General features: G+C 42.2%; 1 protein-coding gene across 2 annotated transcripts in view; it reads left to right on the top strand.

The window, feature by feature from the left end:
- Positions 1-26,367, top strand: part of abcc2 (ATP binding cassette subfamily C member 2) — a 53,706-nt gene extending 27,339 nt beyond the window's left edge. For both annotated transcript variants that reach the window (XM_080740981.1, XM_080740982.1), the window contains 10 exons: positions 363-517; positions 1,792-1,947; positions 3,385-3,584; positions 7,847-7,973; positions 8,545-8,646; positions 11,700-11,843; positions 12,388-12,546; positions 13,471-13,637; positions 22,617-22,811; positions 24,729-26,367. In XM_080740981.1, coding sequence (XP_080597107.1) covers positions 363-517; positions 1,792-1,947; positions 3,385-3,584; positions 7,847-7,973; positions 8,545-8,646; positions 11,700-11,843; positions 12,388-12,546; positions 13,471-13,637; positions 22,617-22,811; positions 24,729-24,864 — 1,541 coding nt within the window. In that variant the 3' untranslated portion in view covers positions 24,865-26,367. The remainder of the gene's footprint in view (positions 1-362; positions 518-1,791; positions 1,948-3,384; positions 3,585-7,846; positions 7,974-8,544; positions 8,647-11,699; positions 11,844-12,387; positions 12,547-13,470; positions 13,638-22,616; positions 22,812-24,728) is intronic.
- Positions 26,368-27,027: the final 660 nt, after the last annotated feature.

Here is a 27,027-nt window from a genome sequence, read left to right as displayed (position 1 = left end):
GCTGGTTCTATTTCATTTTATTTGTAATTGTGGGCTCGCTGAAAGCGATAACACTATGTTATCTTCATTATTTATATAAATATTAAGTTCTCCTCAAAAATAACGTAATTTATCAGTCAGGTTCTCCTCAAAAATGACGTAGCCTATTCTCCTCAACAGTACAAAGGCAGTTAAGTACAGTACAAAAGACAGTATAAAAGATGAGGTGCAACCAAAGGGTATCTTTATGCCCATACATGGTGTTACATGCAAGCCCACACTGTTTCGTAGGACCAGTATTTCTAGTTTATTTTTTGATATTTTGTATTAAAAAACTGTAAAAATGTAAACGTTTTCTCTCTCTGTCTGCATTTCTTTTTCAGGCCTCTTTGTGTTCTTTGGCACGCTGCTCCTTGTAAATGCATCCATCAACGCATCCCGTGTTCTCCACACCGCGTTGCTTCACAACATCTTGCGTGTTCCCATGATGTTTTTTGACACCACACCCACTGGCAGGGTGGTCAACCGCTTTGCAAAGGTGGGAGCAATTGTTTTGTCTGTCCATGTTGCGTTGGACTAAGATCTTAGAGTGAGATCTGGAAGGTTGGTCATACTCTGAGAGTTCACACCAACAGTAGCAGCGTGTCTTCCACTACATGGGTGTACACAACATAGAACTGACCGATGCAGAATTAATCAAAAAGACCTCCGTGAAGTTGGCACCCCATATGTTGAAAACATATATAAAAATGGTGTCATTATTTAGTGCTGGATTTGTGCTGAATTGTGCCGTAAATTTTATAATTTGTGCTGCTATCATTATTGAGATATTCTACAAAACACCACTGTTCTGCTCCTATCTTCTACCATGAAACACTGCTGCTCTACACCGCCCTCTGTAGGTCAATCAGTATACTGCTGCTAAATCTGCTAATTCAACCATATAAATATGTATATATATAAATATATATAAAAGCACAATTGATGATTTCAATGGCACAAATTAGAGCACATCCAGCACTAAAGATTGAGCCCATTTTTCCCCGATTTGGAGCCAAAAAATTGGGGGGTGCAAGCCTCAGCAAAACTATAACTTAAGAATATCAATATCTCAATAATAATAGCAGCACAAATTATAAAATTTACGGCACAATTCAGCACAAATCCAGCACTAAATAATGACACCATTTTTATATATGTTTTCAACATATGGGGTGCCAACTTCACGGAGGTATCAAAAAGTCAAATAATGGCTGATGTTTTGGCCAGACCTATTTTTGAAAAATGTAGTCTGTCTATAAATAACATCACGCTTTAATTAACAGATACTGTATAATTCGGCCTGACCGATGTATCAGCCAACATATTACGTCTTGCACCTCCCTATTATTGTTTATTATAACTTTTAGACCGATCTCCCAGCTCCAGGTCACTCAGATCTGACCGTCAGTTGAGTATGAAGTCTAGCACAGTAAGGACGGGCGACCGCAACATTGCTGTGTTGGCACCGAAGCTGTGGTGGAAAAATCCCTTTTAGGATCATAGCTTCCCCCCACCCTTGGGACTTTTAAAACATGCTTAAGACCCACCTTTTCGCTGTAGAGGACTCCTAGGTTCACTAGTTTTTTTGTGTTTAGCCTCTACTCCATCCTGTTGTGACAGACTGACAGTGTGACAGATCTTGTTGTCGTAGTCTTTGTCTTGTCTCTTTCTTTTCTCTGTCTTCGAACTGCGCCCCTGGCCAGTGTAATAATGGATGTAAGGCGCTCTCCAAATCCCAAATGACCTACTGTACTACACTATGTGTTGAAGGACATATTCACAGTGGACGAGGCCATCCCATACTCCTTCCGGGCGTGGATCATGTGTTTGATGGGCGTGCTGGGAACACTGTTTGTCATCTGTCTGGCCACGCCCTGGTTCACCGTGGTGATCATCCCCTTGGCTGTGATCTACTACTTTGTTCAGGTGAGTTCAGGAACTCTATTGTACCTTGTTGAAATCATAGACATAGAAAGGTATAGACGGTTTTCCTGAGCACTCCCCTGTTGAGGGCGCAGTCAGCCATGGCTGCGGCGCAACTCTAGTCTGTTGATACGCTGGACGAGGAGTTACAAAGATGTTCGCCAGAAGTGGATAAAAAATATCAACCTAAAGGACCACAAAGAACAGCACAGTAGGTTTTGGAAACTTTTAGTTCGCTACTCACTCCTAATGTTAGCATGCAGCCTCGGGAAGCCATGTATGTTTTGTATTGATTTCCCTGGTCGTACGTAGAGTTGAAACCGCAGTCATGGCGGCAATCTCCACATGGCGGCGCTCAGGAAATCAGTCCAGAGCCTCCTCCGGCTCTGGGGCGTCTGTAAAAAAGGGAAGGCAAGCTTACGTAATTCTGAAGCACGCTTCCGTGTGGGTCACAGAAGGGGACGTTCGGTAGGCCAATCAGAGGCGGGACTCCCTCTTTCAGAGGCACTTGCTTTGGCAATGCAAACATTTGTCTCCTCATGCTGCTCCTTTGAATTGAAGTCCCGTAAAAGACGCGCTGTGATTGGCCAGTAGTCACTTTGAGTGGCAGCGTGCCTGCCGCACTTCCGCCTCCCTTTTTTACAGGTCGCTCCAATGAACTGCTGCAGCGAATGAAATATCTAGGTTTTTATATCCATGGTTTAACTGAGAGCAAGTTGAAAGCAGGGTTGGAGTCGGAGTGAGGCGTCATCATCTTAACAGCCTTCTCTTGTCATTCAAATGTCAGTCAGTGGTGGAAGAAGTAGTCATATGAAGATAGAAAATGGGTGGGTATTGAAGTACCTCCAAATTGTGGTTAAACCACTTAAACCCTATTATGGTTGACCCTGAGTTCCTCGTTGCTCTATAGTGTCTTTTCTGTTATCTGTTATTGTGGGAAAAGCTCACAATGCGTCGCATCGCTGCAATCTTCCGCTGTTATTTTCTGCCAAAGCTTTCCCCACATTAGCGATACTGGGGTTTAAGTGATGAAGTACAGTAAAAAAAGAGAAAAAAGTGATCCAGGCACTCAGGTTTAAAAAGGAGGAACAGCTTTATTTCATAGTGTTAAAAACCGACATGTTTCGACCATGAACTGGTCATCATCAGGGCGTGTAGTAGGGGCGAGTCAGTACTACACGCCCTGATGATGACCAGTTCATGGTCGAAACATGTCGGTTTTTAACACTATGAAATAAAGCTGTTCCTCCTTTTTAAACCTGAGTGCCTGGATCACCTTTTTCTTTTTTTGATGACTTGATCCCGTCGATCCAAGAGCACCATTATACTCTGTTTTACTATTATATCCTCTGACGAGCACCTGGTTTCTCTCTCTTTCTGATGAAGTACAGTACTTGATATAATACAACAGTGACATTACGCTTGTTTCTCTGTCCCCAGCGTTTCTACGTGGCCACCTCCAGGCAGCTGCGACGTCTGGACTCGGTGTCGCGCTCTCCCATCTACTCTCACTTTGGCGAGACCGTGTCCGGCCTCTCTGTGATCAGGGCCTACGGGCACCAGGAGCGCTTCCTGAAACACAACGAACACTGCATCGACGAGAACCTGAAGAGCGTCTACCCGTGGATAGTCTCAAACAGGTCAGGGTTTGCGAACATCCACATGCATTTGGTCTCACATGGCCGATCAGAGAGACGTACCAGTATACATACTCACCTTTATAACCGTACCTCAGGTACTATGTGTAAATAATATGTATAGACCAGGGGTGGGCAACTTTGATGATGGCGAGGGCCACTATATTTCCACTTTCACTCCAGAGGGCCACATTGCATATTGCTATGTCCTACTTTGCCATTCTAGTACAAAAGAAGCCAAAATAGCAGATCTACAAGCTCAAAACGCATCGCGCTGCGATGCGTTTTGAGCTTGAAGATCGGCTATTTTTGCTTCTTTTGAAGCCCCTTTTTGCAGCCCCCGGGCCGCCAGTTGCCCATGTATGGTATAGACCATGTGTTTGTTTGATTCTCTTTTTCTATGGAATAACAAAAACGATAGAACTTGCACAACAACGAATTTCAGCCACTTTTTTTTACTTCTGTAAACCTGTGATGTGACATTAAAGCTGATTCTGAGAGATCTCGTTCTTCTGATATATCTGGTGACATCTTGACATTGGGGCTAAATCTGTGTGGAAACTATGTGCAGATATTTTACGTTTTTTGTTTTTTCTTAAATTAACGGCCTACACAAAGCCCCTCACAGAAGTACTACATGTGTCAGATCAACAATCTGGAAATGTGGTGCGAAGCATCGTGTTTTTGAGCTTGTCGATCTGATACTTTTGCTATTTTGAATCCTGAAAAGTAACAGTTTTGGACTGTCGGTTTCCACCCGACAGAGACAAAATATTACAGCATTGCCGAACCAAAGCAAAGGCCAGTCCATCATGTAGGGATGGTGATATGAAAGCCATACATTGAATATTACGATACAGGAGAGAGTACCTGTACACCATCCTTAAAACTGGTGCACGTTGTCTTAAACCTATAGCTGTTGTCTCTCACACACACACACACACACACACACACACACACACACACACACACACACACACACACACACACACACACACACACACACACACACACACAGAAAGCCTCCTTCAGTAATCTAGTGAATGGGTTGGCCGCCTCAGGGGAACTCTGCAATGGAATCACCTCTATTTCTAAGTGAAATGACGGAGACATTCACACGTTTTATAGGGTGCCTCAATATCTGGTTAGGCAGGGGGCTGAACACTGGCTCTATGGTCTGTTATAAGCTCATATGAGAGTATCGTTTTTCCATTTCTATATTCAGCTCTCTGCGTTTTCATTTCCCTGGTATAATCTAAATTGTTTCCTCCAGCCACCTTGATGCCTTCATGTCCATGTCCGACTACACAGTACACACACATCTTGCTGTATGCTCATTATTTGGCCTGCACCACTCTGACAAATGAGGGCAGCAATTAAGGCGGCCAATTTCCAATGATATGTCACATTATGATAAACATACAGTATGTGTTGCATATCATCACTGCCAGGCAGAAATCAGCTAACTCCTTTTTTTCCCTTTTATTTCATAAATCAGTGCTGAACACCCTTTACGTCTGTGTTGGTTAAAAAAAAGATTGAACCAATGAAAAGTATTAAAAACCAGACTGGATCCTCAAACTGTCTGCTAAACCAGTTAACTCCACCGGAGGAGGTGGAGTTAGCTTGTTTAGCCCTCTGCCCTGCCTGAATTAGCTTGGAAATCCATTGTCAGCTGTTCTTATCAATGATGGATTTCAGATACTTCTTTGTAAGTTAAAAATGAATACACAAACAAACAAAGTCAAACAAATAAATGGGGGGCTAACAGCAGAGGAACTTGGACAATGGTGCGGATGTTTATTGTTAGAAGCTGCTCAGTCCAACTTTAAACAGTTCCAAAGGGAACTCAAATAGGCAGTAAGCACCTTTCCATTCACCGGGACGGAGATTGTTTTCTCTTGTATGAGTTCTTCTTGTTCCAGAAGGAATCAAATCTACAAAATATAGAAGGCTAAAAACACTCTCCCTTTGTGTAGGGACCGAGCCGCAGAAAAACCCACTTGAAAACTCTGGAGAACACTTTTTACTTGTATTGGAAACTCTTTTTATTTTAAATGTCACTGCAAGGAACTCGTAATCATGTCGTACTTATTTTCTTACACCGATTGTGCCAACATAAACAAGCGCTGTTTGGGTGGATGGATAGCTATCGGTTAATGTAAAAGAAAGGTTTTTATTATTATTTTTCCTTTATGCAAACAACAAATCCCCGCCTACCCACTCCTCAGACCTGTAACAGGAAGAAGAAAAAAAAGAAAGAAAAAGAAAAAACAGTACACAGTAAGGAAAAGAAAGGAAAATAAAATAAATAAATAAAAACTTACAGAATAAATAAAATTGCAGCTACAAGTTTCTGCCTCCATGCTCTCTATAAATGACAGGAAAGGTTGCCAGGCTATGTCAAATTTAGCCCTAGAATGTCTGTGATCTTTCAGATCACAGCCATAGAACGGTCCCTATCCGCAGCGGTTAGCAGCTTATCTGCGTGGCACTAAAGTGCTGCGCGTTACTTGTGTACTCACCCAATAATTTATTCCTCAGCCTGGGAGAAAGACATTGTCCTGTAGTGTCATATCCATTTGAAAGTTCTGGCTGAAAATGTGTACTTTGTAAAGTATCTCCACTTATCAACGAGCCAACACGGACGACTTTCCGACCGGGCGAGGGGCCCTGAATGACTGCTGGACTGAATATATCAAAACTTCCTTTGGGAAGCACAAACGTACGCCGGGCACACAATCACGCAGGTGGTGTGACTGATTAGTCACCCCACATCAATCACAAGCACCTGTCAATTGTGTGCCCTTCGTCCATGTTGGCTCGTGGATAAGTGGAGATATTTTACAAAGTACATGTTTTCAGCGAGAACTTTCAAATGGATATGACACTACAGGACAATATCTTTCTCCCAGGCTGAGGAATAAATTATTGGGTGAGTAGGCTACACAAGTAACGCGCAACACTTTAGTGCCGTGCAGATAAGCTGCTAACCGCCACGGATACTGACCGTTCTATGGCTGTGATCTGAAAGATCACAGACATTCTCGGGCTATGTCAAATTTAGAATTGGATCCCCGAAGGGAATACCTAATTCTCTCCAACTTAATAAACTAAGTATACTAGTAAGACACCTGAGGGTGGAATGCGACCTCAGGGTGACATGCGACCTCGCTCTAAAGGGGCGAGGTCGCGCCAATTCTTGACCATCTTGGCCAACCACAGCGTTTCTCTGACGATTCTAGTTGTTGTCATTCTGGGGGGAGTTTGTTCATGTTTTTGTGAGGGTATCAACCAATTGAGACACGGGGAGAACATGCAAACTCCACACAGAAAGGCCCTATCGCCAACCCCACCTAGGGTGTGAGCGATAGGGCCTAAACATGGAGATGTGGAGAACACTATATATGGAGATAATCCAGTCCATCATGTCATATGGGACTACCGTCATAGACAGTAGCCATTGTTAGGCCGGAGTCAATGGCTGTCTGTCTGACTGTCTGTACAGGAAGTGATGTCACATGACATACTTTTTATGCCCATATATGAGTCATTCTGTACCACATCTCCATGTTTAGGCCAAACAGGTTCGCTCCATTTCTCCATGTATAGGTCCAAATGCCCAACGTCGAGCATGACAAGGAGGATACCGCACATTGTACCTCATCCACCCTTTCTTCTCTCTCCTTTTGGTATCTTTATCCTCCTCCTCCTTTTTTTCTTTTTTATTCTTCTCTTTTTTTCACAGCCGCCCCCATATTTACTTTAGAAAATATATATTAAATTCTAAGAACGTTTCGAGTACCAGTTTGATACAAGAGCGAATAAGCGCTACACTTCTGGAATCCTGTGCGTCGACTTAAAGTCGGATCCAGGTTTTTCAGAGTATATGCGACCTTCGGTCGCAATTATGTGTTTCTAGAGTCTATGAGACTGACATAAAACCTCCAGTTGCTAGGTGACCAAATATGGCATATGGGCAGAGTTCCAGGAGGTGGCAGGTTTGCCTCTAATAACAGCTGCGGTCAGTGTTGATTGTTCAGTGTGAAGGTGAATAGTTGGGAACCGTGGGATGTCTGCACTGCAATCATATGGATATACTTTGAGGGGAAGTGGGTGATGAGGTAGGAACACGAAACCTGTCATGTCCCTCACTCTCAGAGTGTGTGTGCGTGTGTGTGTGTGTGTGTGTGTGTGTGTGTGTGTGTGTGTGTGTGTGTGCGTGTGCGTGTGTGTGTGTGTGTGCGTGCGTGTATTTGTCGCAGATGGCTGGCCATCCGCTTGGAGTTCTTGGGTACGCTGGTGGTGTTCTTCTCTGCTCTGTTCGCCGTCATATCCAGAGACAGCCTGGATAGTGGCCTGGTCGGCCTGTCCATTTCCTACGCCCTCAACGTCAGTCCTCACCTCGCACACACTCCAATCCTTACTGTACATTAGGCCTGTCACAATTATTACACAATCGTCTAATCGCAATTATTTGACATAATCGCAATTACTTGACATAATCGCAATTACTTTGTCATAATCGTGAACGTTGAAAAATGTTCATACATTTTCAAAAAAAATCAGAAATTGTGGAAATAGCAGATCTACAAGCTCACAACGTGTGACAATTAATCGTCATGTAAAATGTCATATCGTGACAGCCCTACTGTACATGCACCCTACTGTACATGCACGCATGTACTGTACCATTTGCGCGCATGTACCACTCACATGCATGCACCACTCACAATGATGGCATTGATGTTGTCCACTTTGTCAATATTGACTGACTTGTTTTTAACCAATATACTTTGCCGTATGACGAATAGAGAACATAGACAATCTACAAACTCACAGTGCGTTGCGGTGCAGCGCATTGTGACTTTGTATTGGACAAATTTTGACTTTTTTTTAAGCTTTTTGAGCATGTGAAAGGCAGCTTTGTAAATAAAACGAGCACTATGATTTGACCTTGAAGGTCACCCAGACCCTCAACTGGCTGGTGAGGATGACTTCAGAATTGGAGACCAACATCGTGGCCGTGGAGAGGGTGTGTGAATACTCCCAGATTGAGAACGAGGTATGTTGAAGATCTGAGGATGTTCCTCTGCACCCTCAAAGCCACGTGGCAACCCTGTGACAACTATGACTCTATGTTAATATATCTGTTTATAAATACCCAGAAAATCATGCTTTTTTTTGTGTGTGGTTATTAGTGTGTTTTAAAACGTGTTTTAAAATGCACTGGTGGTTTCGTGCACTTTGCTTAAAGGAGTACTTCACCACTTTTCAACCTATCTCCATATAATTGGTCCTCACTAAAAAATAGCTTTTCTTTTTTTCTTTTTTTTTTTCTCATTGGAGGGTTGTGGGCAGGTCAGAAACCCATCGTCTTGTGACATCATCGATTGGGAATCCAAGCTAATAGAAAATGCAGGCTTTCTACTCCTGAAAAGTTGCAATGTTAAAGTGGAAGCCATTGTTCTCGCGATAATAAAAATCGAAATATTTATTTTCAAAAATATTGATTAATTTATTTTTTGGAAAATGATGATGTCACAAGACGATGGATTTCTGAACTTCCCACAGCTCTCCCAAGAGACTTGGACCGAGTAGAAAGAATTATGCTATTTTATTATGAACATTAGTGAGGACCTATTATATGAAGATGGGTTGAAAAGTGGCAAAGTCCTCCTTTAATCGTCACTGGCGGGCAGAAACCTCTTATCTTCCTAATCTTCAGTGAATTACAGCAATGCCCTACGTGATCAAACTACAGTGTCACACAAATGCAATTAAAATGTATATTTGATACGCTTCTCAGAAGAGTCACATAATCAAAGTCTCATCAAAGACGAGCATAGACACCGGATAAGCATGCATATGCATACTTCATGATGTATTTACATCTTTGATGAGGCTTTGATTGCGTGACATCGCACCACACAATCAACCTCTGTTAGTGCCACAAAAAATGCCAGTTTCGTCTGTAATATAATATTTACACATTAATATGATAATATTATATTAATATTATTATAGCGCAGTCTACTTTCTTTCTTGTGGTCTCTTTCTTGTAGTTTTGTACCATTAATTATGGCCCTTGGTAGTTCTAGTCTTCTAGTATTTCTATATAGACATTTATCTACTAGTGTTGTTAAACCAATGATTTATAGAAAGAGATGATTCAGCCAACTTCTAGATTTTGAATACAGAAACTATCTTGTTAAAAGATAATTTAATTCCCAATTTTGTCTTACAAGTGTTGTGCAAAAGTTGTGAAAATAGCTGATCTGCAAGTTCACAATACATCGCATAGCAATGTCACCCTGAGGTCGCATTCCACCCTCAGGTGTCTTACTAGTATACGTTTATTAAGTTGGAGAGAATTAGGTATTCCCTTCGGGGATCCAATTCTAAATTTGACATAGCCCTAGAATGTCTGTGATCTTTCAGATCACAGCCATAGAACGGTCAGTATCCGTGGCGGTTAGCAGCTTATCTGCACGGCACTAAAGTGTTGCGCGTTACTTGTGTAGCCTACTCACCCAATAATTTATTCCTCAGCCTGGGAGAAAGATATTGTCCTGTAGTGTCATATCCATTTGAAAGTTCTGGCTGAAAACATGTACTTTGTAAAATATCTCCACTTATCCACGAGCCAACATGGACGAAGGGCACACAATTGACAGGTGCTTGTGATTGACGTGGGGTGACTAATCAGTCACACCACCTGCGTGATTGTGTGCCCGGCGTACGTTTGTGCTTCCCAAAGGAAGTTTTGATATATTCAGTCCAGCAGTCATTCAGGGCCCCTCGCCCGGTCGGAAAGTCGTCCGTGTTGGCTCGTTGATAAGTGGAGATACTTTACAAAGTACACGTTTTCACACGTTTCTATTCTTGCTATTTTTTATTATACTTTTTGTGGACATGAAAGTGGGTTTTATAAATATTCAACCAATGAAAGGTATTAACAACACTTTGACAGCCGTATGGAGATGCCCATATTAAAACCGTTTTATTCCGGACATCTGAGCAAGGATGTCGCAGCCGCGCCGTAATTTACCGTACTGGGTCATTAAAAACGAAACAAAAGATTTTTATCCGAAAATCGTCTAACCTTCCCTAGTCACCACTCGACCATCGATAGCGCATGGCTCCTCTGACATGAAGCAGAAGTGACGTCGAGTCCTTTCCCTGGAAACCTTCCCAGCTCCCAGCCATTTTCTGTTTAGACGTTAGTGCTAGAATAGCTGGAGTGCTGGGGGCTAAGCTAGCGAAAATGTTCATATCTACTCTAGAGTCATACTTGGATTATTTGAGCCGACATTTACGTGAACGGATCGCGCACGCGAAACGCACGGGGAGAAGATGCGTCGGCCGAAACCGCCACTCTAAAGGGGAACACACACTGGACGCGGAGGCGGCGCGGAAGCGCCGTGTCAAAACATACGGCCCCATTATTTTCAATGAACTAACCCACACCGGCGGCGTCAGACGCGCGCAGTCGCGGCTCTGCCGCCTCGCCTGCCGCACCGATACGCCGCTGTTCTATTTTTCCAGCGTTGCCGCGCGTTGAACATGTTCTCCCATGGTTCTCCCCACTGGGGAAATGGATGTGCTGTGTGGCAGCGCGCCGCATCCAGTTGGGGTACCGTGCGGCACTTCATGTGCGTCGATACCGCGACGCGACGCTGCACAGCCGTTCGCGTCCAGTGTGTGCTCCCCTTTAGCCAATGCAGATTGAAGAATTTCGCTGGGGACTGTGGTGAGTATACAAGGGGGATCGCGGTATGGTTATGGGGGATGAAGACTATGTGATAAAGGTCTTGTAAAATGAATGCGGTTCAGATCATTATATAATAATAGAAATTTCACGGCTAATCTACCAACAAGCCATTCTATTTCGGCTGGCGAAGTGTTTTAACAACCTGTGTTCGGCTGGATCCAATGCAGATAGCATTGGATCCAGCCGAACACAGGATCATTTGTCCATTTTCTGAAATGGAGCGGTTTGGGACATACAGTACAAGGTTTCCACCAGACAGTGACAATTCATAGACGAGACAGACAGTGGCCACTGAGTGCACCTTCCACTCAGCAGCCACGCTGTGCTGTGCTGTGCTTCCACAGGCCAAGTGGATAACTGACACGCGTCCCCCAGAGAAATGGCCCGCGGAAGGCAGGCTGCGCTTTGAAAACTTCAAGGTCCGCTACAGACCGGAGCTAGACCTGGTGCTACATGGAGTTACCTGCGACATCCACAGCGCTGAGAAGGTGTGTGTGTGTGCGTGTGCGTGTGCGTGTGTGTGTGTGTGTGTGTGTGTGTGTGTGTGTGTGTGTCTGTGTTCTTACTATACTTGTGGCAACCAGATGTCTGTACAAATTAGTAGAATATTGGGAAATAGATCTTGCGAGGAGCAAGTGTGGCAAAATGTGTTTCTCTATTTAATTCACAGATTAGTTGTAGCACACAAATGACTGAGAGAAATGGAAAACAACTGTCAGAGCTTTCTGTAGCAGGCTGTAGCAGTCCCTATTGTGGGCACATAATTATGAGAGAAATGTTTGGTTAATCATGAATTCAATTCAGTTGTGAAAACGACAGACAACAGTGCCGACAAACAATATTGTAATCAATGCTGGTCTCACGAACTACAGTATATGAAAAATGAAACTTTACCTGCCTATACCATGTGACTTTCTCTCTCTCTCCCTCTCACCCCCTCTCTCTCTCTGTCTCTCTCTCTTGTGTGTGTGCGTGTGTGTGCGTGTGCGTGCGTGCGTGCGTGCGTGCGTGCGTGCGTGTGTGTGTATTCAGATTGGCATAGTGGGCCGCACTGGAGCAGGGAAGTCGAGTCTGACCAACTGTTTGTTCAGGATCATCGAGGCGGCCGAGGGCGCCATCCTCATCGACGGCACGGACATCTCCTCCATAGGCCTTCATGACCTGAGGAGCCGGCTCACTATCATACCACAGGTCAACACATTATTAAAGACCTGAGAGACAAGTCTACACATGTCTCCTAAATCCTAAACAGTTTTATTAAAAACATGTGTGTCTATGTCAGTGGTGCTCAAACTCAGCCAAAGTATAAAATAATGGTTAAAGTGGTTCCAATCTAAAATGACAGATCTACAAGCTCACAAGCTTGTACGTCTGCTATTTTTGAAAATATTTGAAAAAGAAGAAAATGTGTAAATTTGAATTTAATTTTTACATAATCTTCTCTTTTGGGGGTCCCTGGCTCAAAACATTTTCAGGTGGGAGGTTAGCATGAAAAAAGTTTGAGAAACATTAGACGGCTACTGTACTTGGCAGCAGTAAGCTAGATGGGGGAAGATAAATATCTAGAACTAGGCTTATCTTATCTGGAAATAGGCAAGTAAGATAAGAAGACATTGACAACATTGATGTTGCTTGTTTATATTGATAGAAATTTTGATACGCATTATCAGGCCCTTAAGTCCTTCTTTCAAATACTGTATGTTCACAAACAGCAAAAATAGCAGATCTACGCGCTATCAATGCGTCGCGGTGCAATGTGTTGTGAGCTTGTAGATACATTTTGGTATTTTGGAAAATGTATGGGGAAATATTATCGTTATAATATCGATATCAACGTATTTGGTAAAAACAGCTGTCGGACAGAAACCTTGTATCTCCATATTTCAACATTTCCTTTTGTTTTCCATAAATTAACAAACTAGTTCATCATACAAGAGTATTACACGAAAGTAGTGAAAATAACTGATCTCACAACGCATCGCCACCTGGCGTGCCCTGATCGGCTAATAGCGTTTCTAATAATAAAAAAAGGATATTTTTTTTCGTGGACATACAAAGTTTCTAACCACGACAGCAACGATATCGTCCAGGCTTACACTTATGTGTGGATTGCAGGACCCCGTGTTGTTCTCCGGGACGCTGAGGATGAACCTGGATCCGTTTGAGAAGTTCACAGACGAGGACATCTGGCGCGTGCTGGAGCTCTCCCATCTGAAGGATTACGTGGGAGGCTTACAGGAAGGATTACACCATGAGGTGGCAGAGGGCGGAGAGAACCTCAGGTGGGTCCATTCAACACAACAGTCCCCTGAGTAAGCAGGGGTCACCAATATGTTCGTACACGGACAAATGTGTCCATGGCTTGGTCTTGTCCGTGGCAAAAGTTTTATTTTATTTTTTACACAGCATTATAATGCTCCTATTTTGATCATAAGACCCAATTACTGAGTGTCAGTCTCCAGGCTTTCCTCAGAATATGTATGACACTGATTTACGACGACGTCTATGGCACATTACCGTAGGTGTCCGCTAGGACAGTGGTTCTAAAACTTTTATTTTCAAGGAACCCCATAACTGTGAGAGTGCACAAATGAGCAATGGTTGACTTCCCCCATTTCACTCTCATCGTCTGGTGAGCATAACAGAGCACCAAGACGCTGAGCTAGGTAGGTGACGTAGGTCCCTCTTTGTGACTATTTAAAACATGAATTTCTCATGATTAATGCAGTCAAACGCTTGTGACGCATCAATAAAGCACATAAACATTGTAGAATTGGAGAATTATATTTATCTAAAATGTCTTTAAGTGCAAAAATAACGTATACACGTTACAGTGCCATGCTTCCGTTTGAAGCCAAATTGGTTATCGGTAGACAAGATGTACTTCTCCAATTTGCTCAGTATAATTGTCTCTTTAATTTTGGACAAGCCTTCATGCCTAAAATTATCTGAGCTGTTTAGCTTACCTACTTTGTCTTTGATGAATGGACAACAGAGAGCATTGAATCAGGTATGAACAAAACATAATTACAGGACACAGTTTTTTACTGTTGACTTTGTTCAGCTGTTATATAAGGCCTCTTCAGCACTGGCCTTATTTTCACCTAACTTCAGAATAGCTTCATGGACCTCACCAGGAGTGACATCATAATTGAGAACTGTGCTGTCCACTTCAAACAGTATTTTGAGCCGTGTGAAAAGTAACATGTTTCTGCCATAACTGAGAGATTGCATCAGAGCCACTCACCATCTATGTTTGATGAAAGACAAGATAATTACAGTTATTTATATTTTTTATAGGGCCTTGCGTTTTAGCAGTCTACAGACTGATTGTGTTTCAGCAGAAACACTGGTATTTGTGTTTTTGAATATATAATTAGGCTAGCAAAGCACTCTCGCTCTAAGTGCTTCTGCACACCACTAAGGCCTCCAACTTAATGCATTAGATTAGACTTTATTGTCCAAGAGGGATATTTTTAATTGTTTTTCAGCATAGAAACACTTTTTGTCTTATGGTGTGTTTATTAAGCACAGAATAAAAAGTGTCTATATATTTAGCTTTAAGATCTTCAAATGGTGTTAAGACCCCCTCATTGTATAGATCCCCAAATGTGTTACAGTAATACCCTTCCTAAACCAAATTTGAGTTATCTCTAAAGGCTTCAGACAACAAAGGGTTAGTGATAGAAATATTATTTTTAAACAACAACACCTTTTTATTCCCCTATACTATGAGATACAATAATCCATCACCAAGAAATAAGACAGGAGAGTGATTCAGAGTGAGAATGGAATGTTTACTGGAGAGAGAGTATTCAAGACAAAGGTACAACAGAATAATCAATTGTTCAATGGTTCGTGCTCTCTCTGACAGATGATGTTTTGACATGAGTATAAAGTACCACGCATAGTAGTACATAAGGACCGCAGGAATACACAAGAAACGGAGGGGGAGAGTGATTTAATCCGGTTGCTCCGTAGCTCCGTACATAATTGACTCTGTCCGTAACCTTACGGACAACACTCAATCCGATGGATTAAAACCGATAAAGACGTACGTACGCTTGAACTACCCGTGGCGAACTTTTGTCAACCGTGGCAGTAGTGAGGACAATTACTTATCACAGCTGTTCTGAAACTATGTGTCCCAACAACAAATATAATTTAGCAAGAAACGTGAAAAAAGGAACGTCATTGCAATCACTGAGGAGGACGTCTGGACTCCTCACAGTCACAGCCTCACAGTCACAGCCAAAAAACGGCTTTATTGACATGAGAAAACATACACACAAACGTGCGCGCGCACACACTCACAGCTCACACCGCCTGTCCTCCAACTAAACAGAGTCAGAGAGACAGGTGCAGTGCTCTGTGTTTTGTTATAATTACTCAGTCCGGGTGGTTAATCTGTACCTCGGTCCCTCGCGGAGTTGCATTTACCGCGATAACGTTGCCAACAGCAAACATCACGTCGGTCGTCGGGTCAGGAAATTCTGTGGTTCTACATATTTTGGCTAAAAAAACACCTCCATGTGGCGCACGGCCCAAACGGGAGCAGAATTGGAGCGGAGAGCGGGTCGGCACGTAAATAACGGAGAGAGGAACTATGCATGTCGACGGATCTACCGTACATACTCTCTCACCCAAAAACGTACACAAAATCACGCATACGTAACTATAAACAGCCCTTAAGTATGGTCATTTGGTCAGTCAATGGATGACGTTTCAACAGTTCATAGGATGTTTCTTGTCCACAAATGACAAGACAAAGAGTCCATATACAATAGGTTCCTGGGGGAAGAGATGTCCTTGCTGGTGTCTGGATGACACCAGATGTCCCAGGCTGAACCTTATAAACCAAAACAATTCTCATTGTTTTAGGTACAGGCTCCATGGCAGTAGATAAGGCCTCATTTCTACCAGACAGAGACCTTGTGGGTAGTCACGAGCTGTGCCTTAGGGTCAGTTGGTCATCAATATGAATTGATAAAAAGACGATATAAACCACAACAAAATACCTAACAGTTAGCATGGAAGGGAGTAAGGTCGTAAATTGGTTGCATATTTCCAGTCTTTCCAACCATCATTTATATGTAGGTTTTATGAAAGGGTTCCCTGTTAGTAACTATAACTGTCTGGATGAGGGTATGTAGGGGACTGAAGTGAGGGATATGGATTCGAGATCATGCTGTTCCATTTGTAACAAAGTGGGAGGCCTCCCATTGCAGGCAAACCTCAATCACTGCTTGTGATTGAGCTGCCCAATAGTAAGATTGGAAGCTTTAGGCCTCCCTCCCGGGGTTGGCCCTGGAGGACTCTTAACTTTATTCTAAATTGTTGGCATAGAAACACGGATATTTCACATTCACTAACTGTTTTCTTTTTTTATATATATTATCTTAGGGGGAAATGAAAAATATGCAATTAAAAAAAAAAAAAAAGTGTCAAGCAACTTAAAAACTGTCTGGGGTGCTCACAAAGGCCAGAGTAGACGTTAAAATGACAGCAAACATGTTTGAAAGTGAAACTTCCCTTTAAGCCATTTAGGCCTAGAATTATTTTATGCTTTAACTATTGAAAAATAGCAGATCTACAAGCTCGCAGCCTGCGAGCTTGTAGATCTGCTATTTTTGAAAAAAAACTTGAAGATATGGGCACATTTTTTAATATATATTTTTCAAAGCAAACTTTTGTAACTGAAATCTCTGCTTCTGGGGGGTCCCTGGAACAACATATTTTGAGATGTGGGTCTGCTCTGCGGCCAAATAAATCTAATTTTGGGGGTCCTTGACATGAAAAGGTTTGAGAACCACTGATTTTAGAGGAAGGATTTAGAAGTCAGGTCAAAGATCGGGTCAAAGATATTCAAAGACTTGCTCACATAGAATCTCCCGCAGTAAGTGCGTCCATACGTTCTAATGCACACAACAGCCACGGTACCAGCAAGGTAGTTTTTGTAAAGCTCAATGCAACTCCAAAGCCATGGCACGCTCAACACAAAGCGCAGTCAGACTTGAGGTCAAACTGGCTGCAAACTGTTGACAGTATACTGAATGAAAAGAAACATCCGCACTCTCTGAAAAGGTTTAAGAGTTGTTTTGGCACATAGTTAGGGAATATTAACGTGGCACGCTCAACACAAAGCGCAGTCAGACTTGAGGTCAAACTGGCTGCAAACTGTTGACAGTATACTGAATGAAAAGAAACATCCGCACTCTCTGAAAAGGTTTAAGAGTTGTTTTGGCACATAGTTAGGGAATATTAATAAAAACCTGGGAATAAATTCCTTACCAAACGATTTCTTCACCAATGTTTTCGTAAAGGTGTCTAGTAACATATCTAACAAAGATTGAAATTCAACATCCCTAGGAGAATCTTTGACAGCAAGGGTACCGGTAATTCTGGGTCTCATTCACTTACTATACATATACACTATACTATAAGGGAAAAAATGACTCCCAAAAAATATGCTTCAAGTGGGATGTGAGGGGTCTAACTAGGTGTTTTTAATTATTCTGAATCCATTGCAAGCATTTGTTTTGCACAAAAAACATTCATTGGGCTAAAAACAGCCCATAAAAATGATGGTTTAGTGATGGTTTAGTGACCCCCTAGGGCTAGGGGGTCCTCAGAGTTACTACAGGGGGTCCTCCAAATCTTCCAATCCTTTTTGTATTAACAACTTAAACCTTAGTGTCCAAATTCTGAAAACTGTAGCCAAAAATAGCAGATCTACAAGCTCACAACGCCTCAGTCAGTTTCTGTTGACAAAATCAACACTGCACGACTCTGCAGTAGTGTAAAGTAAGTACATTTACTTTACGTACACTTTTGAGACATTTTGTACTTTACTTGAATATTTCCAGTTTTCAGTACTTTTACTTATACTCCACTACAACTCAGAGGCAAATATTGTACTTTTACTCCCCTATAATTATTTGAAAACTTTAGTTACTAGTTACTTTGTAGATTTTGATTATTACTAATTTATTATTAATATATACATTAACCACTTAAGTCCTATATACATTTCGGTCATTTGCAAATACTAGATCTACAAGCTCACAATGTGTCGCATTACAATGCATTGTGAGCTTGTTTGATTGATTGATTGAAAATGTTCAAGTACAATTATAGTCAATACAATAAAACATGTAGTACAGTACAAGTACGGTTAAACACCTTGCCCAAAAGGAACATCCCAAATAAGTCCTTTTACGGTCTTGTTTACGTCGGAAGTCCTTGGTATTCAATTCATGGACATAACAAATACTGTAGCAAGCAAAAAAAAAAAAAAAACATTCAAAAATCATCGCAGTTATAAAAACACTATATGTACAGGGTAGGGGAAACAAGGGGGTGCTCACTTCTCGCCTGTCTATGGGAGAAGTGATAACTACCTCTGCCTCTGGCCTCCTGAAAGGTGAGTTTTCAGGGCAGTTTTGAAGGAGGCCAGCAAGCTACATATTTTAAGGGAAGTTGTCAAGGAATTCCATACCTGCATGGGTGGCAGTGTTGTTGAAGGAGAATTTACCCATATTTGTCTTGCAGGTTTGTATTATCAGATCGTTGTGGGTGCTCGCTAGCTTTTTGGATAAGTGGGTACTGAGGGGATTGAGGGCAAATTTGCATTGACTATTTTGAAAGTCAATCCCATTTTTTGTTGTTTAAATGCTGTCCTCAACGCTGAGCCATCTTAGGCTAGCAAAATGTGTGGGAGAAACGTGCGTCATGGGCCCCAGGTGGGAGCTTAGTCTTTAGTAGCTTTTTGATTTTGATATTTTGTGATTGTTACTTGACCGTGATGTGAGTAATATGATAACGTATTGAGTGTTTTAAAAAATATATATATGTATATATATATATATATATATATATTGTAAGAGCCATATCTGACTTCTCATCATGTTAATTGATGATGTCACAGCAGGGCATGTTCAAGGCCAAGTTGCCAAGGTATTTAATGGGTCTCAATCAAGCAGCAGGTGTTGCTGACGGCTGGAGGGAGGCAAACAGTTTTCTACTGTGTTTCATACTGTGGTCTGTATTTGGGCCGTACTGTTTTAAGTTAGATTTTGTATTTATTTTGTATGCTAAAGTATAGGACCTTAGTAACAATAAATATCATTTAACATCAACTATGCACACGTACACGTTTGGACTTCAGTTTTGTTTTGATCACACATTTCACACCATCTTGGCCGTCACATCCAGTAGTGCTCCAAGTATTGGACTTGGGCACTACATTTAAATTGAAAACTGCCTCGATCGTTTCAACGGAGTTGATTCGTATTGGGAAACAAATCCAACAGCGGGGCTTGTTCGGGGCTTGGTGTGTGCTTGTTGCTGGTGGAGTCGACTGTTCAGTGTTCTGCAAGCAAGACATTTTCTAATGTAGCCTAATCGATGTTACAACCCGGAGCAATTGGAGCTCCAGGCGCTTAGCGAGCACATCAACAGCAGCCATCAGAGTTCGGTATTGGACCGGACTCGGAGAACATATCAGTAGCAGCCACCAGAGTTTGGTATTGGACTGGACCCGACGGATCATCATCTACTCTGACCAACGTCAATCTCTAGAGACCAGCTCCTACAAGAATCCCTACTTCATCCTGTTCAGCTGTTTCTACTGTGTGTGTGCACACCGAGAAGAGGGCTTTCTATTGGGGTCCGGGAGAGTCCTGTGTTTTTGGTTGCTTGTGTATAGGGCACCAAACTAGAACTGTGACAGGCGCATGTGGCGCATTGCTTGTAAGCATCACAGAAAGTTTTTTACATATGGAGAGGAAAGAAGTGGGGAGCCTTGCATGGAGAATTGGAGATGGTACCGACAAACTGCTAAAAATATAATCTGAGTTCCATTTCATCATCAACTTGTGGCCATACACAGGCTGGCAAAAAGTGGCATTATTATCTTCTGCCTGTAGGTAGCCTACGGTGCTGTTCTGAACAGTCAGCAACAAACTGAACACTGAACTGAACTGTGAAGAAATAGATTTAATTGGATTTTGCGTTAATGAATATTGTCTGAGTTAAAAGGTTTTTGTATTTGTTTTTGCATGAATGAATATTGAATATTGTCTTGAGTTACCAAAAAGGTTTTTTGTATTTTTGTTTTAATGGCTCTTTGTAAATTTGGGTTTAATTGCTCTGCTCTTGATTTACCAGTAGCAATTAGGGGCTGGTGTAAGAGCCATCCTGACTTCTCATCATGTTAATTGATGATGTCACAGCAGGGCATGTTCAAGGCCAAGTTGCCAAGGTATTTAATGGGTCTCAATCAAGCAGCAGGTGTTGCTGATGGCTGGAGGGAGGCAAACAGTTTTCTACTGTGTTTCATACTGTGGTCTGTATTTGGGCCGTACTGTTTTAAGTTAGATGTTTTATTTATTTTGTATGCTAAAGTATAGGACCTTAGTAACAATAAATATAATTTAACATCAACCGTGCACACGTTTGGACTTCAGTTTTGTTTGATCACACATTAAACACCATCTTGGCCGTCACATCCAGTATCCGGTAGTGCTCCAAGTATTGGACTTGGGCACTACATTTAAGTTGAAAACTGCCTCGTTTCAACGGAGTTGATTCGTATTGGGAAAGAAATCCAACAGCGGGGCTTGGTGTGTGCTTGTTGCTGCTGGAGTCGGCTGTTCAGTGTTCTGCAAGCAAGACATTTTCTAATGTAGCCTAATCGATGTTACAACCCGGTAGCCTGGTTAATAAACCAGACTGCACAACACCACCCCCTGTTGGTAGTGGTGCGCAGTGAGGAATTAGCAACACCAGGCTAACAACCCGGAGCTATTGGAGCTCCAGGCGCTTAGCGAGCACATCAACAGCAGCCATCAGAGTTCGGTATTGGACCGGACTCGGAGAACATATCAGTAGCAGCCACCAGAGTTTGGTATTGGACTGGACCCGACGGATCATCATCTACTCTGACCAACGTCAATCTCTAGAGACCAGCTCCTACAAGAATCCCTACTTCATCCTGTTCAGCTGTTTCTACTGTGTGTGTGCACACCGAGAAGAGGGCTTTCTATTGGGGTCCGGGAGAGTCCTGTGTTTTTGGTTGCTTGTGTATAGGGCACCAAACTAGAACTGTGACAGGCGCATGTGGCGCATTGCTTGTAAGCATCACAGAAAGTTTTTTACATATGGAGAGGAAAGAAGTGGGGAGCCTTGCATGGAGAATTGGAGATGGTACCGACAAACTGCTAAAAATATAATCTGAGTTCCATTTCATCATCAACTTGTGGCCATACACAGGCTGGCAAAAAGTGGCATTATTATCTTCTGCCTGTAGGTAGCCTACGGTGCTGTTCTGAACAACAAACTGAACACTGAACTGAACTGTGAAGAAATAGATTTAATTGGATTTTGCGTTAATGAATATTGTCTGAGTTAAAAGGTTTTTGTATTTGTTTTTGCATGAATGAATATTGAATATTGTCTTGAGTTACCAAAAAGGTTTTTTGTATTTTTGTTTTAATGGCTCTTTGTAAATTTGGGTTTAATTGCTCTGCTCTTGATTTACCAGTAGCAATTAGGGGCTGGTGTAAGAGCCATCCTGACTTCTCATCATGTTAATTGATGATGTCACAGCAGGGCATGTTCAAGGCCAAGTTGCCAAGGTATTTAATGGGTCTCAATCAAGCAGCAGGTGTTGCTGATGGCTGGAGGCAAACAGTTTTCAACTGCATTTCTGTATTTGGGCCATACTGTTTTAAGTTACATTATTGATTTTGTATGCTAAAGCATAGGACCTTAGTGACAATAAATATCATTTAACATCAACTGTGCACACGTTTGGGTTAGGGTTAGGGTTATGATGATTTGAGCTTGTATATCGTCGTTGTCGGGTGGAAACCTCGTATCTCCAAGTTTAAAATGTGTACGTTCTTTCGCAAAGTAAAGCCCTGCTTCATCATACTAGGCCGTCGCACAAAAGTAGTGAAAACAGCAGATCTACAAGCACACAACGCCTCGCACTAGATCGGCTGTTTTCACTAGTTTAAATCATTTTTAAAATGATAAATACAAAACAAACGGTTTTGGACATACAAGGTTTCCACCCGACAACGACAAAATTCAACTCATGTAATTGGCACACTGGCTTGTCACTGAAATTGCAAAGTAGCACAATGAGGGCCTCTCTCCAACTCTTTTTCCCGGGCTGAATCAGGGGCCCAGCATGTCCCTGTTAAGGCCCCTCCACCTTGGGCCCTAGTAACTCAGTCCCATTCATTGCTCCTCAGCATCGGCCAGAGGCAGCTGCTGTGCCTGGCCAGGGCTCTGCTGAGGAAGTCCCGCATCCTCATCCTGGACGAGGCCACGGCTGCCGTGGACCTGGAGACGGACGACCTCATCCAGGCCACCATCCGCAAGGAGTTCTCCCACTGCACCGTGCTCACCATCGCCCACCGCCTGCACACCATCATGGACAGCTCCAGGTACCAAAGAAATATAATAATTTAGACCAGATTTTTTATTTTCATAAATCTTTCCGTAAAGCTTGATTTCTTTCAATAACAGGGGTCTTCCTCTCTCTCAAGCTATCGATAGATAGATAGATAGATAGATAGATAGATAGATAGCTTTATTGTCATTCAACATACACATGAGATGCATATAAAGTGAACAAAACGTTGTTTCACTGGCTTACTTTGATACTCCTAGTTTAAAAAGAATGTTAAAATACCAGTCAATTCACTACCACTTGTATAAAATACTAGGGATGCACGATTAATCGGGCCATCATATCGGTATCGGCAATATCGGCCATAAACCCATATCGAACCGATATCAAAATAACTGATCGGTTTAGCCGATATTTTGTTTTATAATATTCACATTAGAATGTGAAGCTGAAAAAGCCCTTTGTTTTCTGGGAAAGCTTTTCCACTTGGATTTTTTTAAATGAAAAGATTAAATTTAGATATTATTTGTGTCATATCTATCATTACCGATTCTGATAATATATGTCACGGTTAGATAGAGAAACAGTCAGATCGAGAAACGGATCGCTCGTCGTGCGGCACGGGGCGGAACAAGCGGTCGCTTTTTGCCACAACAACGTAGCGTCGGCAGGAATGATAGCGCCTCACCCCACGGAGGTTAGGGTTAGGGTTAGGCATAGTTTTACTGAGGTTAAGGTTAGGGTTAGGGTTAGAGTAAGGCATAGTAAGCTAATGGCTAAACAATGCCGAGCTAGGCTAGTAAATAAACGAAAGAGAGTCGCAAACGAGTGACGTCAGCGCCTACACTAGTGAATGGCTGTTGTCGCCATCTGGTGGTGATTGCTGGATTGGTGTGTGGTGAACGACAAAACAAGCGCTCTTACCACGATCTGACTGAGTTACCCAAACTGACTGTAACATATATATTGCATTATATTATAATAATGTAATACATATCGGTATCGGAATTGTTATCGACAGATATGAGCCTGTAAAATATCGTATATCGGCCATAATTCCATGATCGTGCATCTCTATAAAATACTAAAAACTAAAAACCTAAAAACACCACAAATATAATCAGTCAGTTCATGGAGAAAAAACAATATTGCACAAACAGGATTCTTCAGCAGCATATAGGAGAAAGGTTAGGGGATATTGCACTTTGAAACACATTATTACTTAAACCATTATTTTAATGCTTTAGCTGTTGAAAAATAACAGATACATAAGTCCTTCTTCTAAATCAGTGGTTCTCAAACATTTTCATGTCAAGGACCCCCAAAATTACATATATTTGGCTGAGGCAAATATTTGAGTTAGAAATGTTCGCTTTTAAAAAGATAAATTCAAAGATTTGCAAAAGATATATAAGGATTTAAAAAACATAGCAGATCTACAAGCTTGCAGCGCTGCACTTGGTGCCGCGCTGTGAGCTTGTAGATATTTTATAATACCGGTAGTTAAAGCATAAAATAATGGTCAAAGTGATTCCAGGTCTTAAAAAATAAAATAAAATAAAATAAACAGATAAAAGATGAAGAAGTGCCGCGTGGGTCTGTGAGTGCATGTGGCAAACTGATAACAGGTGCTCTTTGGAGAGGGTTAGTTACTTCGGTCAGGGAAATGAAATAAAGAAATAGACCAGTCAATCGCAATATTGTCGTGCCCCCCAAAGTGGAGGGACATTCAGACCCTTCCGAACTCCCCCTCCGGCACGAAAGTATCAAAAGTAGCAGATCTGCAAGCTCGAAACACGGCATGAAACGCAACGTGGCGCGTTTAGAGCTTGTGGATCTTCTGCTGTGGCTGTTTTGAATTTGGATCCTGTAACAGCTTTAATGAGCTTTCCACCCGACAGAGACGAAGACGATAATATCTCCCTCCTCTTTCTCTCTCTCTCTCTGACAGAGTGATGGTGCTGGACGCTGGTCAAATCGTGGAGTTTGACTCTCCCAGTAACCTGTTTGAGAAAAAAGGACACTTCTATGCCATGGCAAGAGATGCTGGGATATCCGGAGTAGATGTCACAGTCACAGTGCTCTAATCGTACGCCTAGGCCAATTATACTCTATGTTGTAAGGACTAAATGATGCTTGTGAGGGGGTGGGGGTGGGGGTGTTCATTTGTACAGCAGGTGACAGTGTATGTATAGTGTACTGTATGAATGGTATTCTGTGGAGTGGCAGTTCTCAAACATTAGGGACTTTAAGCAAGCACGGCGACGGCAGTCCGCTACGGTAACTGTAAATGGATCAGTGCTCGTTAGATAAACCTGCTTGCCGTCGCAGCCATTCCTACTACAGCAGAAGCTACCTTTCCACGTAGCGTCTACAACGTCTGCTGCATAGACGGAGACGCGTCACCATGGGAACCAGATAGTTCAGTGAAAGGGGTGGAAACCAGTCGCCGATGGCTGTTTTCTTAACGATTTTGACTGCGATTTAACAGCTACCTTTTTCAGTGCTCGATAGATAAAACTGCTTGCCGCCACAGCCCTTCGTACTACAGCAGAAGCTACCTTTCCACGTAGCGTCTACAATGTCTGCTGCATAGACAAGTCACCATGGGAACCAGAGAGTTCAGTAAAAGTGGTGGGAACCGGTTGCCAACGGCTGTTTGCTTAACGATTTTGACTGCTACAGCGATCGCGTCCTAGATATACTTCTGCCTGGCGGAGCCGTCCTGAAAACCGTGCTTGCTTAAACTCTCTATTTTCATGTCAAGGACCCTGAAGAGCAGAACATGTCAAGGATCCAAATTGATTTGTAATTGGCCATGGACCCCCATCTGAGAAGATGTTGCATCAGAGACCAAGAGCATCTGGATCTGTGTTAAAAACAATCAAAATTATTCAGTTCACATTTTTGGCAAGACTTTTCAACGTGGTTGTGAGCTTGTACATCGGCTATTTTTGAATAGCCGAAGTATTGAGCAGGGTTAAAGCATCTATGTTTAGTTTTTTTTATTATTATTTTAGCGTTGTCTATTCAAAAATAGGAGATCTACAAGCTCACAGCCTCAAGCTCGTGCCGTGCTCTAACATAAGTGAACAAAGTGTTTGAATAATTTAGAATATTGTGGGTCCCGGTGCTGGCAAAAAGCATTTTCAGACGGGGGGGGGGGGGGGGGGAGTCCGCAACCATATCAATTCGGGGGGCCTTGGCACAAAAAAGTTTGAGAACCACTGATTTAAAAGGCATTTTGTAGAATTGGCCACAGGTCTTAATGGGTTAAACAGGTTAAAGTGATTCTGATACTAATAACTCATTTTGTTGGGGACCGGCGTGGACCCCCCGCAAGGACCCCTTGGAGTACCCAGACCCCACTTTGAGAACCACTGGAGAACTGTAATTCCTCATTGAGAACACACACATGTGGTGTAAATGTGATCTGTAATGTAATGTAACTTGGATTTATTAAATCCTATTTGGTTTTGTATGTAAATAATATTAAGTGCTCCTCCTCAATTCTGGTTGATTTTGTTTGTTAAACTGTACCGGCATTAAACACTTGCTGGCTGAAATAAATATGAGATCTAAAAGTAAAACTGATCTGTTCTAGATATTTAAATGAAACAGATCCATGGCTGCATTCTTCGCCCATTTAACCCTATATACCGTACTTCATTGACAGGAGTCTGTACTTGGTTTCTCCTGTTAAGTTGCTCTACTGCACAGGTCTACAAGCTCATAACGCGTCGCAAATGTGAACACGTGTCGTATTTGCGATACATTGTGAGCTTGTAGATCAGATATTTTGGCTGAATATTTGACAAGAAGAAGCGTGCTACGGTTCTTGTGGCTAAAGCTCCTGTTTTGTTATTGGTTTATGATTTTAAGTTGCTCCTAAGAATTTGACCATACTGTATAGGCTATACTATATCACCCAAATCTTTTCCCCCAAAATACATTATTTTATTAATTATTATTATTTCTATAATTGATTAAATCGATTTGTCTGGTTAACTATTGCACACCCAAGTTGAAGAGTCTCAAACCATTCATTCTGGTCATTATATTCTGTTCAGAGCATAGGCTGTAAAGGGTTCAGAGACTAAATAGTCCTCTCATTTTGGTGTTGTAAAACAACAGAATAGAAGGACTGGTGACACACAGAGGCTCATAAAGTGCATCGTGTTATTGGTGGGGGTTGAGAGAGAGAGAGAGAGAGAGAGAGAGAGAGAGAGAGAGAGAGAGAGAGAGAGATA

Source organism: Nannobrachium achirus, assembly GCF_963921795.1.
Source record: "Nannobrachium achirus genome assembly, chromosome: 13".
NCBI classification, from domain to species: Eukaryota; Metazoa; Chordata; class Actinopteri; order Myctophiformes; family Myctophidae; genus Nannobrachium; species Nannobrachium achirus.
The sequence above is the reverse complement of the archived record's forward strand: the minus strand, read 5'-3'. Positions and strand labels throughout refer to the sequence as shown.